The following is a 21,107-nucleotide window of genomic DNA, read 5'->3' as shown; positions in this document are numbered from 1 at the left end:
TACAGCCACAATATCTAAAACCCGCCCATTTCTACAATTTATCTTCTTAAAATGTGATTTATACCTTTTATAACTGAATCTTAACCACAATCTTAAACACACTGCTAACCTTATGCATAACCCTAACCCTAAATTAAGACCAAAAATCGAATTTTTATAAAAAAAATTTTTACGATATAGCCAACTTTTACATTGTGACTGTGCTATCTAGTGGAAACCATAATATCCGATAAAGTGTTGCGAGAAGGCGGAAGTCCGAATTGTCTAATTGACTGATAGTGAAGATAGCCAATGAGGAAACTCATAGCATTCAATTAGCTCCAGAAGCATTCGTGGTACTCTGTTGAATAGTAGGTAGGCCTGCTGGCCATTAAAATAGAATAGAATATAAGTCATCCAAATAGGAATGTTCTTGTTCACCGGCTCCAACCAAGCATCACTCAGAAATAGACCTTGATAGAGTTAAACATAGTCTTATTGAAGCCAATAATGCTGTATTATTTCAACATCCAATAAATCAAATTAAGATTGTGAGGTTGTCTTGATTAAGGCAAGTAAAAATAGGAAAAGCTATCAGATATTTATATTTTTCCTGCGCAATAATCGGATCTAAAATGTACAAGGGCTGACTGGCCTATAATGAATAAGCATTTATATTCACCAATAAGAACTACACAGACAAAAAAATACCACTATCTTTTTGCACAATAGTCAATAGTCACCACAAGAGGGTACCCAAGATGCAGCTTTAAAGGCCATTTCATTAGGCTACCAAAACCAGAAGCTTCACACTTTTCAAAATTGACAATCCTCACAAGAGATTACTTTTGAGAAAATTGTATCACAAAAACATAATAGTACAACAACACATTTGACTAGAATAAAACACATGCAATATGCATGCAATGTGTAACTTTTTAGGCGACCTGACCAAATTCACATAGAGATGTGAGTTATAGGTCTGTTATGCTCATTGAAAGCAAGTCTAAAAACGGTAGATATCTTCTATGTGCGCTGTTCTATGCTTCCCGTGCTTACGTTTGTTTTTGCATCTTTTACTTTCGTTTTTGTAAACCAGCTTGAAACAGCAGAAAATATAATATATTTTGTTTAGCGGTTTAGATGGTACAATGATTATGTACACTATACTTGGGTGTTTTGTCACATAAACTGAAATTAGGCACGCTATTAGAATTTTTGCAACCAGGAAATGGCAGAGCGATTTCGGCATAGTCCATTTTTAAAGCATTTCTACAGGTATCAGACATGCCAATATATAGAGGCTTACACAGACTCACAGACTATAGAGTACCACAGTATGAGTCTGAATACCCATAAACCCGAGCAGTCAAACAAAAAATGTTCCAATCGTTTTTCCACCATTCATTTTTCACATAGGGGATTTTTAAAATACTTAAAATAAGGGCTGTCCTGCTGTTTTCGACTCTCTCTTTCTACCGTACCTGCTGTCTCTTACTGAATGCTCTGCTATGAAAAGCCAACTGAAATGTACTCCTGAGGTGCTGACCACTGTAATTATTATTTGACCTTGCTGGTCATCTATGAACGTTTGAACATCTTGGCCATGTACTGTTATAATCTCAACCCGGCACAGCCAGAAGAGGACTGGCCACCCCTCAGAGCCTGGTTCCTCTCCAGGTTTCTTCCTAAGTTCCTGCCTTTCAAGGGAGTTTTTCCAAGCCACTGTGCTTCTACATCTGCATTGCTTGCTGTTTGGGGTTTTAGGCTGGGTTTCTGTACAGCACTTTGTTATATCAGCTGATGTAAAAAAAAAGGCTTTATAAATACATTTGATATGATACCCAAGTAGACTCGCGGATGTAATCGCTGTCAAAGGGGCTTTAACAAAGTACTGAGTAAAGGGTCTTAATACTTACCTAAATGTGATGTTTTGTAATGTGTGCGCTGGGAGTCGGGAAGCAAGTTCAGGGAGTGAAACATTTAATGCATTTTTGCTTTGTCATTATGGGGTATTGTGTGTAGATTGATAGACAGGGTAGGGGGGGCAATTGAATCCATTTTACAATAAGGATGTAACATAACAAGATGTGGAAAAGTTAAGGGGTCAGAATACTTTCCAAATACTCTAGACAGTAGTCACTACGAGTAGACATTAAATAGACACCACCAGGTAACATTGATTAGACAGTAGACATTGATTAGACAGTAGAAACCACCAGTAGACATTGAGTAGACACCACCAGTAGACATTGATTAGACAGTAGACACCACCAGGTAACATTGATTAGACAGTAGTCACTACCAGTAGACATTGAATAGACACCACCAGGTAACATTGATTAGACAGTAGACATTGATTAGACAGTAGAACACCACCAGTAGACATTGAGTAGACACCACCAGGTAACATTGATTAGACAGTAGTCACATTGATTACGAGTAGACATTGAATAGACACCACCAGGTAACATTGATTAGACAGTAGACATTGATTAGACAGTAGAAACCACCAGTAGACATTAGACAGTAGACACCACCAGGTAACATAGACACCACCAGTAGAAGACAGTAGACATTGATTAGACAGTAGAAACCACCAGTAGACATTGAGTAGACACCACCAAAAGACATTGATTAGACAGTAGTCACTACGAGTAGACATTGAATAGACACCACCAGGTAACATTGATTAGACAGTAGACATTGATTAGACAGTAGACACTACCAGTAGACATTGAATAGACACCACCAGGTAACATTGATTAGACAGTAGACATTGATTAGACAGTAGAAACCACCAGTAGACATTGAATAGACACCACCAGGTAACATTGATTAGACAGTAGACACCACAGTAGACAGGTAGACATTGATTAGACAGTAGTCACTACCAGTAGACATTGAATAGACACCACCAGGTAACATTGATTAGACAGTAGACATTGATTAGACAGTAGAAACCACCAGTAGACATTGAGTAGACACCACCAGGTAACATTGATTAGACAGTAGACACCACCAGGTAACATTGATTAGACAGTAGACACCACCAGTAGACATTTGTTAGACAGTAGACACCATCAGTAGACATTGATTAGACACAGTAGACATTGATTAGACAGTAGACACCACCAGAAGACATTGATTAGACAGTAGACACCACCAGTAGACATTGATTAGACAGTAGACACACTACCAGTAGACATTGATTCAGTAGACACAGTAGACATTGATTAGACAGTAGACACCACCAGTAGACATTGATTAGACATTAGACACAACCAGTAGACATTGATTAGACATTGATTAGACAGTAGACACCACCAGTAGACATTGATTAGACAGTAGACATTGATTAGACAGTAGACACCACCAGTAGACATTGACATTGATTTAGACATTGATTAGACACAACCAGACAACCAGTAGACATTTGTTAGACAGTAGACACCACCAGTAGACATTGATTAGACATTAGACACAACCTGTAGACATTGATTAGACAGTAGACACCTCCAGTAGACATTGATTAGACATTAGACACCACCAGTAGACATTGATTAGACAGTAGACACACAGACAACCAGTAGACATTTACCAGTAACACCACCAGTAGACACATTAGACACACCAGTAGACATTGATTAGACAGTAGACACACTTCCAGTAGACATTGATTAGACAGTAGACACCACCAGTAGACATTGATTAGACAGTAGACACTACCAGTAGACATTGATTAGACAGTAGACATTGATTAGACAGTAGACACCACCAGTAGACATTGATTAGACAGTAGACACTACCAGTAGACATTGATTAGACAGTAAACACCACCAGTAGACATTGATTAGACAGTAGACACTACCAGTAGACATTGATTAGACAGTAGACACCACCAGTAGACATTGATTAGACAGTAGACCACCAGTAGACATTGATTAGACAGTAGACACCACCAGTAGACATTGATTTAGACACCACCAGTAGACATTGATTAGACAGTAGACACCACCAGTAGACATTTGTTAGACAGTAGACACCACCAGTAGACATTGATTGTAGACATTGATTTAGACCAGTAGACATTGATTAGACAGTAGACACCACCAGTAGACATTGATTAGTAGACATTAGACACACCAGACAACCAGTAGACATTGATTAGACATTAGACACAACCAGTAGACATTTGTAAGACAGTAGACACCACCAGTAGACATTGATTAGACAGTAGACACTTCCAGTAGACATTGATTAGAGAGTAGACACCACCAGTAGACATTGATTAGACAGTATACACTACCAGTAGACATTGATTAGTAGACAGTAGACATTGATTAGACAGTAGACACCACCAGTAGACATTGATTAGACAGTAGACACTACCAGTAGACATTGATTAGACAGTAGACACCACCAGTAGACATTGATTAGACAGTAGACACTACCAGTAGACATTGATTAGACAGTAGACACCACCAGTAGACATTGATTAGACAGTAGACACTACCAGTAGACATTGATTAGACAGTAGACATTGATTAGACAGTAGACACCACCATTGATTAGACAGTTTGATTAGACAGTAGACACCACCAGTAGACATTGATTAGACAGTAGACATTGATTAGACAGTAGACACCACCATTGATTAGACAGTAGACACCACCAGTAGACATTGATTATACATTAGACACAACCAGTTTGATTTAGACAACCAGTAGACTTGTTAGACAGTAGACACCACCAGTTTGATTAGACAGTTAGACAGACACCACCAGTAGACATTGATTAGACATTAGACACAACCAGTAGACATTGATTAGACAGTAGACACCACCAGTAGACATTGATTAGACAGTAGACACCACCAGTAGACATTGATTAGACATTAGACACAACCAGTAGACATTGATTAGACAGTAGACACCACCAGTAGACATTGATTAGACACCAGTAGACACAGTAGACACCAGTAGACATTGATTAGACAGTAGACACCACCAGTAGACATTGATTGATTAGACATTGATTAGTAGACACTACCAGTAGACATTGATTAGACAGTAGACATTGATTAGACAGTAGACACTTCCAGTAGACATTGATTAGACAGTAGACACCACCAGTAGACATTGATTAGACAGTAGACACTACCAGTAGACATTGATTAGACAGTAAACACCACCAGTATACATTGATTAGACAATAGACACTACCAGTAGACATTGATTAGACAGTAGACACCGCCAGTAGACATTGATTAGACAGTAGACACTACCAGTAGACATTGATTAGACAGTAGACACTACCAGTAGACATTGATTGGGCAGTAGACCTTGAATTGACAGTAGACATTTATTAGACAGTAGACACCACCAGTAGACATTGATTAGACAGTAGACACAACCAGTAGACATTGATTAGACATTAGACACCACCAGTAGACATTGATTAGACAGTAGACACCACCAGTAGACATTGATTAGACAGTAGACACTACCAGTAGACATTGATTAGACATTAGACACCACCAGTAGACATTTGTTAGACATTAGACACCACCAGTAGACATTTGTTAGACAGTAGACACCACCAGTAGACATTGATTAGACAGTAGACACTACCAGTAGACATTGATTAGACAGTAGACACCACCAGTAGACATTAATTAGACAGTAGACACTACCAGTAGACATTTATTAGACAGTAGACACAACCAGTAGACATTGATTAGAAAGTAGACACCACCAGTAGACATTGATTAGACAGTAGACACTACCAGTAGACATTGATTAGACAGTAGACATTGATTAGACAGTAGACACAACCAGTAGACATTGATTAGACAGTAGACACAACCAGTAGACATTGATTAGACAGTAGACACCACCAGTAGATATTGATTAGACAGTAGACATTGATTAGACAGTAGACACCACCAGTAGACATAGATTAGACAGTAGACACTACCAGTAGACATTGATTAGACAGTAGACACCACCAGTAGACATTGATTAGACAGTAGACATTGATTAGACAGTAGACACCACCAGTAGACATTGATTAGACATTAGACACAACCAGTAGACATTTGTTAGACAGTAGACACCACCAGTAGACATTGATTCGACAGTAGACATTGATTAGACAGTAGACACCACCAGTAGACATTGATTAGACATTAGACACAACCAGTAGACATTGATTAGACAGTAGACACCACCAGTAGACATTGATTAGACAGTAGACATTGATTAGACAGTAGACACCACCAGTAGACATTGATTAGACATTAGACACAACCAGACAACCAGTAGACATTTGTTAGACAGTAGACACCACCAGTAGACATTGATTAGACATTAGACACAACCAGTAGACATTGATTAGACAGTAGACACCACCAGTAGACATTGATTAGACATTAGACACCACCAGTAGACATTGATTAGACAGTAGACACCACCAGTAGACATTGATTAGACAGTAGACACTTCCAGTAGACATTGATTAGACAGTAGACACCACCAGTAGACATTGATTAGACAGTAGACACATTGATTAGACAGTAGACACAACCAGTAGACCAGTAGACATTGATTAGACAGTAGACCAGTAGACATTGATTAGACAGTAGACATTGATTAGTAGACACCACCAGTAGACATTGATTAGACAGTAGACACTACCAGTAGACATTGATTAGTAGACAGTAGACATTAATTAGACAGTAGACACCACCAGTAGACATTGATTAGACAGTAGACACTACCAGTAGACATTGATTAGACAGTAAACACTACCAGTAGACATTGATTAGACAGTAGACACCACCAGTAGACATTGATTAGACAGTAGACACTACCAGTAGACATTGATTAGACATTAGACACCACCGGTAGACATTTGTTAGACATTAGACACCACCAGTAGACATTGATTAGACAGTAGACACTACCAGTAGACATTGATTAGACATTAGACACTACCAGTAGACACAGTAGACACCACCAGTAGACATTGATTAGACAGTAGACACCACCAGTAGACATTGATTAGACAGTAGACACCACCAGTAGACATTGATTAGACAGTAGACACCACCAGTAGACATTGATTAGACAGTAGACACTACCAGTAGACATTGATTAGACAGTAGACACTACCAGTAGACATTGATTAGACAGTAGACATTGATTAGACAGTAGACACCACCAGTAGACATTGATTAGACAGTAAACACCACCAGTAGACATTGATTAGACAGTAGACACTACCAGTAGACATTGATTAGACAGTAAACACCACCAGTAGACATTGATTAGACAATAGACACTACCAGTAGACATTGATTAGACAGTAGACACCACCAGTAGACATTGATTAGACATTAGACACCACCAGTAGACATTTGTTAGACATTAGACACCACCAGTAGACATTTGTTAGACAGTAGACACCACCAGTAGACATTGATTAGACAGTAGACACTACCAGTAGACATTGATTAGACAGTAGACACCACCAGTAGGCATTTTACAACTGTATGTCGGTAGTTACTACACTTTTTCATTCTTTCAATCCTAGCCTACTGATAAACTATCAGTCAGTGAATGCTGCTGAGGGGAGGATGGCTCATAATAATGGCTGAAACATCATAAATGGAATGGCATCAAACACATGGAAACCGTATGTTGGATGTATTTGATACCATTCCACTTATACTGCTCCGGCCATTACCATGAGCCCACCCTCCCCAATTAAGGTGCCACCAACCTCCTGTCATCACAGTGTACCTTCAAATGCCACAGTTTTCCATCTATTCAAGGGACAATAGGAAGCTATAGGAAACAGGGACTATGTGTTGTAAAAACCAAGGACAGAACAGCCAGAGAGAGGAAAAATCACCAGTATCAACCATGGCTTTATGGTATGATGTTGCGCCATAGTGCTCACTGTACTCCACTATTAACCCCTCCTCCCCCTCTCTCATTCCAGGAACGCCAATAAAACCTCAAACGTGTTCAAAGTGACACCTGGAAACAATTTCATTAGCCCTAACCATGAATCTGAGAGTAGATACTGTAAATGGAAAGTCCACGGTGTAATGCTCCTCAAACTATACTGCATCAGGCAAAAAGAGAGTGATCTATTTGTTTGCATAGGAAGTCCGGTCCGAGAGAACGAGAGCAGCAAAGGCTGCTAGTGCTCAGGTCAATAAAAAAAAGAACCTGATATTTGTTAAGCTTTTAACTGGCTTTTAGTCTTTATCTTCAAATGCTCATCACTTATGGACTCATCAGTGACCCTTCCACTAGTTATTGAGCTTTTCAACCCATGTTACTGTATCCTTACTCATCAAGACAGCTATATAAGTATGCCTCTCTCTCTCTCTCTCTCGCTCTCTCTCTCTCTTTCTCAGTCTCTCAATAAAGAGCTTTTTCTTGTAAAATTGCTTGTTTGTCTGTCTGTTGACATGTTGTAAAAGTTAACGTAACCCCTATCTATTTTTGTAGCCTTGTACACAAAGTCCATGAGATGGAGTAAGTCCTACGCAGAGAAACTGGTTGAATCCGCCGATAACCAGAAGCATAAGTTCACAAGCTGGGACCTCTGACATCATGATCATAATTGTGAGTCATGTAAAAAATCAGATGTGATGACAATGTCATAAAACCCTTGAGAATAAAATAGAGGGGGCTTTGTTGTTGACCTTGAAGTAAAGGCATTACATCACCACAGAAATTGGGAATTAAGCTTTGAGAATCATTCCACCACCTTTGGTTGAGTTACAGCTTACTGTGACAATTCAATTAATCTAAAGAAAAATGTTAATAGGAAAGCAACCAATAAAAAAGTCAGTAAATTACACTTAATATACACTCATTTGGTTCTCAGATATACTGTATCTGAATGTAGACCGGTATTTGTTTTCACACTTCTGTTGAGATCCCACGCTGATTCAAGAGGGGATCCTGACCTGAACCCCAAGTAGGAAGTTCATTAATAAAGTTTGTAAATATAATTTGTAGCCATGAGTAGTTTAGAGTAGTGATACTCTTTGACCCAATGTGCAGGGGGATGCTCGCGCATCAGATCTCGCCCAACTGTGACGTCAGTGTCATCCAACGCAGTTGTGAATTAGGCTACATTGTTTTTATACCATTAGCAGTGAGACATGAAACGTCAGTTTATTGTTGATATTCACTCAAGAGTCATATGTGACTACCCTGCCCTCACAAGGACATATGCCTTACAAAATGCCCAAACAATTCCATTCAAAAAGGGAGATAAAACATGTATGCCTAATTCAGATTGAATGGAATTATAAAATAATTAAATACTGTAAATTCAGTGTCTGGATGCCGTTGTAGAACAAGAATAGCCTTCAATTAATCATTTGCGTGTTGAAGGCTATTCTTGTTCTACAACTGTTCAACGGTTTTGTGTATGGAAATTGTGTATGGATGCAATCCGACAATAGATTAGTCAATAAGTAACCATACACTTCTCCACAAAAACAGGCGCTGGGGAAAATAATAGACACGTTCAAACTTCACGAGCTTTACCTTGGACTTCGGAATTTTATTGCCCCAGCTTTATAACCGACGTTGAGATAATATTTTACAGAAATTATCTTGCGCAGAACTTTATTTTTCACCATTTACACGTCAACAGTTTAGTGGGTAACGTGTTTATTGTCAATGTGATTTTGAATATAAACGGATTCACCACCTTCAAATCGGCAGGATGGTAAACTTAAAAACTCAATGACAATAATTTGTTTATAATACAACACAACATTTCGTTGATGAACAAGTGTCGCAAATCTAGAACAACGATTTATTTCATAACATTTTTCCATCATTCTATTCACCTTTGACAGAATTCCATAGGTAAGTTGGTGTTGGGACTTTTGGGGCTTGCTGTCGTCATCATCTTGATAGCAGTGCCCACTGCAATATATCTGAACGGTGAGTGGTTCCACTTTCAGTTGCTTTCAGTGACCCATTAAATTGTAGCCTACCATAACTGTAAAAAAAAAAAAAAAATGTTCAGAATACGTATTTTATTGTTACAATAGAACATTGCATACACTGGATAATAATATTGTATTATTGTAACAGAACACTGCATAAATTAAACACATAACAACATAATCCATGTGCCATACAAACATGTAGACCTAGTCCTTTATTGCTTTAGAAATGTAGGACCTTGTTACAATATCACATCTTCTATGCAGGTACCACATTTGTGTAGCCTACTAGCACATTTACCTCAGTTATAGCAGCTCTACAAACCCAGTCAAATGTACATTGCTCTTACATTGTTATCTGTTACAATCTTATAGTCCTCCTCCCATGATCCGTATCTATTTTTATCAAGACCCTGTTTAATCATATGTAGATGCATTGTAGTCTTATGAGTCATTATAGTAGCCTATGACTTGCTGTCGTTTTCACTGATACATTCCTCCTAGTATAGAGTATAGTACAATACACAAGCGAATGCTAACTTTGAGCCCCATGTTTCAGAGGAAAAAGTGACGGCTCAGAGGACGTTCACTCTCAGTGATGTCTTCAATAGCTCCATCAGGGCCAGATCCTACAACATGCGCTGGATCTCAGGTAAAACACCTGAGAAGCCTAATCAATCAACTGTATGTAAATGAGTGGATGGCTGTTATGTTCAATCCAGTCAGTAATTGTGTGCCTGGAATGTATTACACAACACTCTCTCCCTGGTAGGATGTACATTTAGATATAAGCCAACAACACAATGTCCCCATTAAATATTGATAAGAAACAATAAAGAACAATACTAGGCCTATGTACTGCATCTATTTAAATGGCACACTTTGGCTTTTTGTTAAATCATCAGTGCTAGGCAGAGACCCGAGGAGCAACACTGCTGATATTTCAACTTAAACGTCAGTTAGTTCGTTATTATTAAACTCCTCTCTTCTTTTCCCTCCTCATAGACCATGAGTATCTGCATCAAAAAGACGGATCAGTCTTCCTTCACAACCTGATTACAGGAAACAACTCAGAATTCCTGAGCAGCATCACATTTGTAAGATACATGGGTGTGTGTGTGTGTGTGTGTGTGTGTGTGTGTGTGTGTGTGTGTGTGTGTGTGTGTGTGTGTGTGTGTGTGTGTGTGTGTGTGTGTGTGTGTGTGTGTGTGTGTGTGTGTGTGTGTGTGTGTCTGTCTCTGTCTCTGTCTCTGTCTCTGTCTCTGTCTCTGTCTCTGTCTCTGTCTGTCTCTGTCTCTGTCTCTGTCTCTGTCTCTGTCTGTCTGTCTGTCTGTCTGTCTGTCTGTCTGTCTGTGAATATTTGGAAGTAAGCATGGTGAAGGAAGGAGTGTTTGTGTCATGTATAACACAGCTCCTTTTTTTGTTGAAAAATAGGATCAAGTGGCTGCCTCTGATTATGTAGTGTCTGCTGATAAAAGATATGTTGCTTTCAAGAGCAATTGGACTAAGGTAATGTATTGTGCTATTTAATGATTTGTTGCTGTTGTGCTATCCTGCTGTGAAGTAGCTATGTGTGGCATGTCATTGTGGTGTGGTTGTTGTTGCAAAATCAGACTTATGTGCTCAAAGTAATTGCCCTGCAGGGATAAATGAAGTTTACAAATAAATACATCTAATTGAATGAATGTATTACTTAATGTATATAAGTAATTGATCTGTGCTACTAATCCAATTCCTAATTATAATTTGCTTCATTTATTTCAACAGATATGGAGACACTCCTTCACAGCTTCATATTCTCTCTATGATTTGGCAGACTCGTAAGCCTCTTTCAACTGTTCTTATCTGCAAATGTGTACTATACACACATCTTCGATATCCCTTTGACTTTGACAATGACATATGCAGTGTAGAGAACATAGGGAGTTTAATTTTATTCATGGGACTAGTGCAGGAAATGGTCACCAGTACTCAACAAATAGAGGAACTGAAGAGGGCCATAAAATGTATTGTTTACTGCAAATTATTCATAGGGACGCATTTACAGTGCATTCGGAAAGTATTCAGACCCCTTCCCTTTTTCCACATTTTGTTACATTACAGCCTTATTCTAAAATGGATTAAATAAATAAAAAAATCCTCATCAATCTACACACAATAACCCATAATGACAAAACGAAAACCTGTTTAGAAATCTTAATTACAAATAAAAAACAGAAATACCTTATTTACATAAGTATTCAGAGCCTTTGCTGAGACTCGAAATTGAGCTCAGGTGCAAACTATCTAATACATTTTAGAATAAGGCTGTAACTAGAGGTCAACCGATTAATCAGAATGGCCGATTTAATTAGGGCCGATTTCAAGTTTTCATAACAATCGGAAATCGGTATTTTTGGACACCGATTTTGACAAAAAAAATGTACACCTTTATTTCATCTTTATTTAACGAGGCAAGTCAGTTAAGAACACATTCTTATTTTCAATGAAGGCCTAGGAACGGTGGTTTAGCTGCCTCCTTCAGGGGCAGAAGACAGAATCTTTCAACCTTACAGTTAACTAGTCCAACGCAATAACGACCTGCCTCTTGTTGCACTCCACAAGGAGACTGCCTGTTACGCAAATGCAGTAAGCCAAGGTAAGTTGCTAGCTAGCATTAAACGTATCTTATAAAAAACAATCAATCAATCATAATCACTAGTTAACTACACATGGTTCATGATATTACTAGATATTATCTAGCGTGTCCTGCGTTGCGTATAATCTGACTGAGCATACAAGCATACAATTATCTAAGTATCTGACTGAGCGGTGGTAGGCAGAAGCAGGCACGTGCGTTTTGCCAGCAGCTCTTCATTGTGCGTCAAGCATTGCGCTGTTTATGACTTCTAGCCTATCAACTCCCGAAATGAGGCTGGTGTAACCAAAGTGAAATGGCTGGCTAGTTAGCGCGCTAATAGCGTTTCAAACGTCACTCACTCTGAAACTTGCAGTGTTTGTTTCCCTTGCTCTGCATGGGTAACGCTGCTCCGAGGGTGGCTGTTGTCGATGTGTTCCTGGTTCGAGCCCAGGGAGGAGCGAGGAGAGGGACGGAAGCTATACCGTTACACTGGCAATACTAAAGTTCCTATAAGAACATCCAATAGTCAAAGGTTCATGAAATACAAATGGTATAGAGGGAAATAGTCCTATAATTCCTATAATAACTACAACCTAAAACTTCTTACTTGGGAATATTGAAGACTCATGTTAAAAGGAACCACCAGCTTTCATATGTTCTCATGTTCTGAGCAAGGAACTTAAACTTTAGCTTTCTTATATGGCACATATTGCACTTTTACTTTCTTCTCCATTATTTAAACCAAATTGAAGTTGTTTCATTATTTATTTGAGGCTAAATTGATTTTATTGATGTATTATATTAAGTTAAAATAAGTGTTAATTCAGTATTGTTGTAATTGTCATTATTACAAATAAATAAAAATCGTCCGATTAATCGGTATCAGCTTTTTTGGTCCTCCAATAATCGGTATCGGTGTTGAAAAATCATAGTCGGTCGACCTCTAGCTGTAACGTAACAAAATGTAGAAAAAGTCAAGGGATCTGAATATTTTCCGAATTAACTGTATATGGTGTTTTGTCAAACTGAAAGACATTAATACTGTTAGTTTTTATTTATTCTCATTTTAGGACATTTCTCAGTACACCAGACATCCCTCACCGAGTCCATTTGTTTGCATGGGCGCCAATAGGGAACAAAATGGTAGGTTAAAAGGACACTTTGAGAGAAACCATTGGACTTGTTTATATACTAAGCTTCTCTGGTGGCTGACCCATTACACTCTTATGGGTCAGCCACCATATGCTGTCAATTCAACACGTCCTCCAAACACTCGTCATCAATAGGACTCACCCAACAATTCAACCTGTACTTTTGTTTGTCTTCAGTTCAAAGCCGGAATGCTCAAAGACTGCATTTTCATCACGCTCCAAATAAATTACTTATTGACAACATGTAATAGGTTACTGTTACTCTAAACATACTATTGCAGGTTACTTGGAAAACCAAAAGATATTCCACACTAGTGTGCATATTACAGTGTTATACCTTGTTTAAAGAGGAACTCGAGTCATTAAAACTTATCTCCATATCTTTGTTCCTCTCACTTACAGGCCTTTGTGTGGGAAAATGATGTCTATGTGAAGACCAGCCCTACTGCTCAGGCCAAACAGGTGACCTCCAATGGAAAACACAACATTTTAAATGGCATCCCAGATTGGGTGTATGAGGGTAAGCGTTACATACAAGAAGGCAGCTGTGAATCTTACATACCTCTTACTATAACTAGTAGATATTAGTCAGCACTGTGATGTGAATTGTGTAAAGTGTGATTTATATAGTCCCTCGTGAACAAGTTTCTCTTTTGACAACACAGACGTCTGTGAACAGTTTAAGCCACACAGGCAAACACAACACAAAACAATCGATGTGCCATCCTGATGTAGACCTAACAGTGTTTTTTGATTGTTTTGTTAGAGGAAATGTTCTCTTCTTACGAGGCAATGTGGTGGTCACCTGGAGGGAGGTATCTGGCCTATGCTGAGTTTAACGACACTCTGGTCCAAAACATAGAGTATTCCTGGTATGGGAAGGAACAGTATCCTAACACTGTCATGTTCCCCTATCCTAAGGTAAGATAACACTTAATGTATGTTTGATGTGTATCTAAAAAGTGTGCTGGAGTAGGTCATTATTGGCATGAGGTTCTGAGGCAGTTGATAAGGGAACTGGACTCTGGACCATAAGGCCTCTGGGTTAAAAACATGTTGTTTTATCACAACTCAGGGTACATTCAGGTCTAAGCTGTCCCAATAAAATTATATTGGTCTGTGATTTCCCAATTCGGAAACCTCTCTTGATGACTATGTATTTGAGTCATATACTCTGTATTTGCACATATTAATGCATTGATACTGTATCTATAGTCATTATAAAACAAGGCATTAAAAAATACATTTTAAAGATGTGCTTGCTTGTAAGAAAGAAACCTATAAGACCCAAAGTTTTTATTTCATCGTAACTGTTTTGCATAAATGTATTTTTAAATGTATTTTTTTACTCCATCTTCTAGCCTGGCACTCCCAATCCAGTGGTGAAGCTGTTTGTGTATGATACTGCGAACATATCAAACATCACAGAAGTTGTTGTGCCAGCTTCAGTTGGTACAGGGTAATGAAACTCTGTAGTACACAATACATTATACAATGCTGTCATTTTTTAAGAGTAGGAGAGAAATGCATTGCATTGGAATTTTAAAATCTATTTTAGGTGTAAGCCGTGAGACAAGTGGTGTTGTTTTTTTTACAGTGATCACTATTTGGCCACAGTCACCTGGGTAACGGATGAACGCATCGCTGTCCAGTGGCAGAAGAGGAAACAGAACGAGCTCCGCTTTCAGATCTACGACTTCAGCATAGTCGGAAACACCTGGATCGAGAATGCGTTAGAGGTATGTCATAAACACCCCCACCCCACTCTTTCCCACCACCCTCCCCTCCCCTCCTGTCCTCTCATCACCCTTACCTCAGAGAACTTGTTGGGGTCCTAATATGTCACACAGAGCGGATCAGACAGTACGAATGACAAACAATACATTTCCTATTAAATTACAATAAACCATCAAATCATGTACTTTTTTTGTTGTGTTTTCAGAAACTTGACATGACAAGCCAGACAGGTTGGATTGGACGGGTATGTACTTTATAAGAACACAACAATAGGATCATGTTTACACTATCCCTGGGCCATAAAAACATAATTTACAAAGTAACAAGCATGGATTATTCCTGCAAATAAATACATTATCTTTGTTTTTTTTCTAGTTTTCACCTTCTAATCCTACATTATCGGCAGACAAAGACGGTTTTTACATTGTGATGAGTGACAATAACGGCTATAAACATATTCATCATGTAACAGGTGTAAGTACTAAGTAGTACACTTCTCTTCATGCACCTTCTCAGTAACCCAGACATGGTTATGATACACACTTGATTTGTAATATTTGTATGGGGTCCTTGCAGGGCACAGCAACAGCTGTCACCTCAGGGACTTGGGAGGTCATTGACATTTTAAAAGTGACGAGCAACACCATATACTATTCAAGCAACCAATATGGTCACAAGCCAGGAGGGAGAAACGTTTACAAGTAAGAATATCACTCTTTCGTTTTCATGCCTTCGTTCTGTCCTGCTCATTCAGTAATTTCCAACATGCATAATCTATGACTTACTCTCACTCTATATTTGTAGCCAATAGAATCATGTCAGTTGTTTGTGTGTGTGTGTCAGGATCACTCTCGGAGCCACTCCCCCCACCACCCAGTGCCTGACCTGTACCCTGAATGAGGACAGGTGTCAATACAACTCAGCTTACTTCAGCCATAATGCCTCTTTCTTCCGCATGGACTGCTCAGGTCCGTCAGCCACACAACATACACACACACACACACACACTACACAACCCACTATCCCAACAGTGTTTGTGCAGTCAAGTCATTGCAATACTGGTGCTGTGACATCCCTAAACAAAACCCCAGCCGGGGTATTTACTTTAAAATGATATTTTCTGTAGTAGTAGTGCTTCTAGATCATTTGTTTGGACACACACTATATTAAATATGTGTTTGTCTCCACAGGTCCTGGACTACCTCTGTATACTCTCAGGGACAACAGGGATGCTGGTTCAGGTAGGCCAGTTACATTTACTAGTGTGTGATGGAAATAAATGATATAAGCCAAGCAACGTCACAGTGCATCTTCTCATCGCCCTGTTTAGAGATGCAGGTTCTTGAGGACAACATGGCTTTAGAAGGCCTTCTGTCTGAGATCCACATGCCCACCATGCGACGCGGCTTTATCAAGCAAGGGGAATTCAGTAAGGTTTTCGACTATTAAAGACTTAAATTTAATCTTTCAACTGATATTAAAACCATGGGACATCCCTCGCTTGATATCCATTGATGTTTGATATCCATTGTTTCTGTTTTTCCCGACAGATCTTTGGTACCAGATGACCTTGCCTCCTGGATTTGATAAATCCAAGAAATACCCCTTACTTATTGATGTGTACGAATGTTAATTAATTAACCTCTGTGAAAATACATGGTCTGCTTTATCTGATGATGAGTTCCTGTAGTAATACGGTGGGCCTGGAGTTAATCCTGACAACATGACTTGAGCAGGAAATACTCTTGGCCCTAGTTAAATTCAGAAGTCTGCAGTGTTTTCTGGTGAGCTCAAGTGGTCAGGGAAAACTCTAGGCGCTAACCATAACGTTGGTCTTCCTCTTTTGTGTTCCAGGTATGCAGGGCCTTGCAGTCAGAAAGCAGACTTCCGCTACAGGTTAGGCTGGGCCGCATACCTGGCGAGCACGGAGAAGGTCATCGTTGCCAGCTTCGATGGAAGGGGAAGTGGTTACCAAGGTGACAAGCTAATGCACTCCATCTACCGACGTCTGGGTACCTATGAAGTGGAAGATCAGATAACGGCCGCAAAGTAAGGTTGAACTGTGGTTGAACAGACTCAAAACAGCTTGCTTTGTATTATACTGTGTCACACTGCAATAGTGACATTTTGATAACATGATTTAACACAATATATTTCTACATGGATATTTAGAGATTCCAAGGCTATTGTGGTTTGAGCTTTATGAGCAAAATAGCCTGGTGGACAGATCTTTATGTGTTTTATCCAAATCCTCTTCATCTCCACTTTCATGCTAAATGTTTCCTGTCTGGCAGGACAACGGATGTGACAGAGGTGTTGGTTAAAGAACATACAGATCTGACCACCAGGCTAATGATGTGACTGATCAGACGTCACATGTGGTCAGCTGGAATGCAACATTTACTTACCTCTCCCTTATCTCACGTCAGAGGGAAAGTGATGACTCACTGACGAAGGACAGTAGAGATTAGAGTTTGACCATGGACCATCAGTGGGCATGATCTATTAGAACCCCTTTGAATTGACCATCACGTTTAAATTAATTTGTGTTTGTAATGGTGGTTGCCAATCACAGCAAGTCACTTTTCTCTTTCAGAGAATTCACCAATATGGGCTTTGTCGACAAAGGCAGAATAGCAATTTGGGGTTGGGTAAGTTAAAGCATAAGGTTTGAACATACGATCAGTTGGAATCATCAAGTGCAACGTAAGGAAATGCAGCATGTGTGCAATCATCTTGTGTGTATGCCTTGAGTAATCTAATCTTATCTGAATTCATGGCCAAAATGATCAGCTGTCATTGTGTTTTATAGTCCTATGGAGGTTATGTCACGTCAATGGTTCTAGGAGCTGGGAGTGGAGTTTTCAAATGTGGAATGGCAGTTGCCCCAGTTTCCAAGTGGGAGTATTACGGTATGCCATTCTGTCATTGATATGTTCTTAATATATTTACAATAATATACATGTTAGCTAAATATCTCATTGTAAATCATTGCAAATGATCCATAAAATGTCCCCGACGTTCAATATTTCAGATACAATCTACACAGAACGTTACATGAATCAACCTTCTGAAAATCTTGAATTCTACAAAGTAAGTGTACCAAAGCCAACGTTTTAAATGGCTATTTATACACATGATTTTATACTATGGCCTGTGTTATCCAAACTGGTATTACTCTCCACGGAAACAACTGAATGTAGATGTGTTTTACAGAACTCCACAGTGACAGCCAGAGCTAAGAACTTCAAATCAGTGCAATACCTTCTGGTCCATGGGACAGCAGATGGTGAAGCCTCCTCTAGTATTTCTGGAATGTTCTGTAAAAACACACCACCTGTCTAATTAACAACCGTGCAATGTTTAGAGTCGAGACTATTCATTTGACTTTGAAAACCCATTCGTTTTAGGAAGCTAAAAGTGTTAACTAAGCAGGGTGCATACTTTTCCTGAGGCTTTACCATATCATGTGAGAATAGGAAAACACTGCACATCGGATACTGTTAAATTGTTATTTATATCTCTCTATTTGTTTCAGACAACGTCCATTTTCAGCAAGCTGCTCAGATCTCTGCAGCTCTGGTTGAGGAACAAGTGGACTTTGAGGCTATGGTAAATATTTAGTTTTTAGATTGATGAGCTATCTACACAATCAGTGGTTGTACAGCTTTATACCTCCATGAACCTGCTCCATGAAAGCACTTCTCCAATAAACACATGATCGATCTGTGCTTATTCCTTCTTTCTATCACTTTACTGCAGTGGTACACGGACAAGGATCATGGTCTTGATGGTTCAGCCAATCAGCATGTCTATACCCACATGAGTCACTTCCTCCAGAGGTGCTTCGCCTGATGCCATTCGAACGAATGATGCCCAACCTGATGCTTGCCAAACTGCCCCAAATTCATTTGTAATTAATTTGGACAGCAGGTAGCCTAGCGGTTAAGACCATTTGGCCAGTTACCAAAAGGCTGCTGGTTTGAATCCCCGAGCCGGGTAGGTGAAAAATATGCCAATGTGCCCTTGAGCAAGGCACTTAACCCTAATTGCTCGTGGAAGTAGTTCTGCATAAGAACGTCTACTAAATGTTGTAAATCTAATTGAATGTTGTCCTATTTTTTTGATCAATTGAGTTGTTTGAGCCAGTACTCAAACATACACTCCAAACGACTCTCCTCTCTCTATACAGTTATAAAACAATGACATCAGCAGGATTGATCTATCGTTGTTTGTTCTGAGCCTCACTGCGAGTTATGGGGTTACATTTGAAATGAAGGATGTGATTATATTGAAATACCAAAGAGCTTTGTGAGAACTGATCAGCCAGTGACTAAGCATGTCTGACTTGTATCCATTAAAGGGCCTTGATTGCACTGTTTTATTTATGAGGTATCAACATGAATGTCCATACATTATATTGCTTTGTATTTTACATTGTACAAACATACTGTATGTTTTTATAAAGGGAATATTGGAAGACCTTTGTACCTACAGTGTGTGTGTCTACTGTTTCAATAAAATTGTTTAAATCTAGATTGTGGATTCTTACTGTAGGGGATTGACAGTACATACAGTACAGTACACCTACTCATTCAAGGGTTTATTTAAATGTTTTACTATTTTCTACACTGTAGAATAGTAGTGAAGACATCAAAACTATGAAAAAACACCTTTGGAATCAGGTAGTAACCAAAACAGTGTTAAACAAATCAAAATATCTTTTAGATTTTAGATTATTCAAAGTAGCCACCCTTTGCCTTCATGACAGCTTTGCACACGCTTGGCATTCTCTCAACCAGCTTCATGAGGAATGCTTTTCCAACAGTCTTAAAGGAGTTTCCATATATGGTGAGCACTTTCTGGCTGCTTTTCCTTCACTCTGCGGTCCAACTCATCCTAAACCATCTCAATTGGGTTGAGGTTGGGTGATTGTGGAGGCCAGGTCATCTGATGCAGCACTCCATCACTCTCCTTCTTGATCAAATAGCCCTTACACAGCCTGGAGGTGTGTTGGGTCATTGTCCTGTTGAAAACAAATGATAGCCCCACTAAGCGCAAACCAGATGGGATGGTGTATCGCTGCAGAATGTTATGGTAGCCATGCTGGTTAAGTGTGCCTTGAATTCTAAATAAATCACAGACAGTGTCACCAGCAAAGCACCCCCACACCATCACACCTCCTGCATGCTTCACGGTGGGAACCACACATGCAGAGATCATCCGTTCACCTACTCTGCGTCTCACAAAGACATGGTGGTTGGAACCAACAATCTAAAATTTGGACTTGCTCATGTTTCTTGGCCCAAGAAAGTCTCTTCTTATTATTGGTATCCTTTAGTAGTGGTTTCTTTGCAGCAATTCGACCATGAAGGCCTGATTCACGCAGTCTCCTCTGAACAGTTGATGTTGAAATGTGTCTGTTATCTAAATTCTGTGAAGCATTTATTTCTGTGGCTGGTAACTCTAATTAACTTATCCTCTGCAGCAGAGGTAACTCTGTGTCTTCCTTTCCCGTGGCGGTCCTCATCAGAGCCAGTTTCATCATAGCGCTAGATGGTTTTTGTGACTGCACTTGAAGAAATGTTCAAATTTCTTGACATTTTCCAGATTGACTGACCTTCATGTCTTA

General features: G+C 39.3%; 1 protein-coding gene across 1 annotated transcript; it reads left to right on the top strand.

The window, feature by feature from the left end:
• Positions 1-9,547: 9,547 nt before the first annotated feature.
• LOC135542610 (dipeptidyl peptidase 4-like) lies at positions 9,548-20,011 on the top strand. The gene is made up of 25 exons (XM_064969712.1): positions 9,548-9,741; positions 9,875-9,962; positions 10,527-10,619; positions 10,973-11,064; positions 11,402-11,476; positions 11,735-11,787; positions 13,658-13,730; positions 14,141-14,258; positions 14,505-14,659; positions 15,100-15,197; positions 15,336-15,477; positions 15,681-15,719; positions 15,851-15,949; positions 16,052-16,176; positions 16,319-16,443; positions 16,666-16,716; positions 16,806-16,904; positions 17,026-17,095; positions 17,330-17,524; positions 18,072-18,126; positions 18,288-18,387; positions 18,510-18,568; positions 18,692-18,764; positions 19,014-19,087; positions 19,238-20,011. Exons 1-25 carry the CDS (start codon positions 9,739-9,741, stop codon positions 19,328-19,330), a joined length of 2,247 nt encoding a protein of 748 aa, XP_064825784.1. The 5' UTR covers positions 9,548-9,738; the 3' UTR covers positions 19,331-20,011.
• The last annotated feature ends 1,096 nt before the right edge of the window (positions 20,012-21,107 follow it).

The sequence above is a fragment of the Oncorhynchus masou genome, chromosome 6 (assembly GCF_036934945.1).
Source record: "Oncorhynchus masou masou isolate Uvic2021 chromosome 6, UVic_Omas_1.1, whole genome shotgun sequence".
In the NCBI taxonomy this organism is placed as follows: Eukaryota; Metazoa; Chordata; class Actinopteri; order Salmoniformes; family Salmonidae; genus Oncorhynchus; species Oncorhynchus masou.
Note: the sequence above shows the minus strand (reverse complement) of the source record. Positions and strands in the feature narration are given on the sequence as shown.

Coding starts and splice junctions, on each gene's coding strand:
- LOC135542610 (XM_064969712.1), top strand. Junction 9,963..10,526: donor CACTGCAATATATCTGAACG/GTGAGTGGTTCC, acceptor CCCATGTTTCAG/AGGAAAAAGTGACGGCTCAG. Junction 13,731..14,140: donor CGCCAATAGGGAACAAAATG/GTAGGTTAAAAG, acceptor TCTCACTTACAG/GCCTTTGTGTGGGAAAATGA.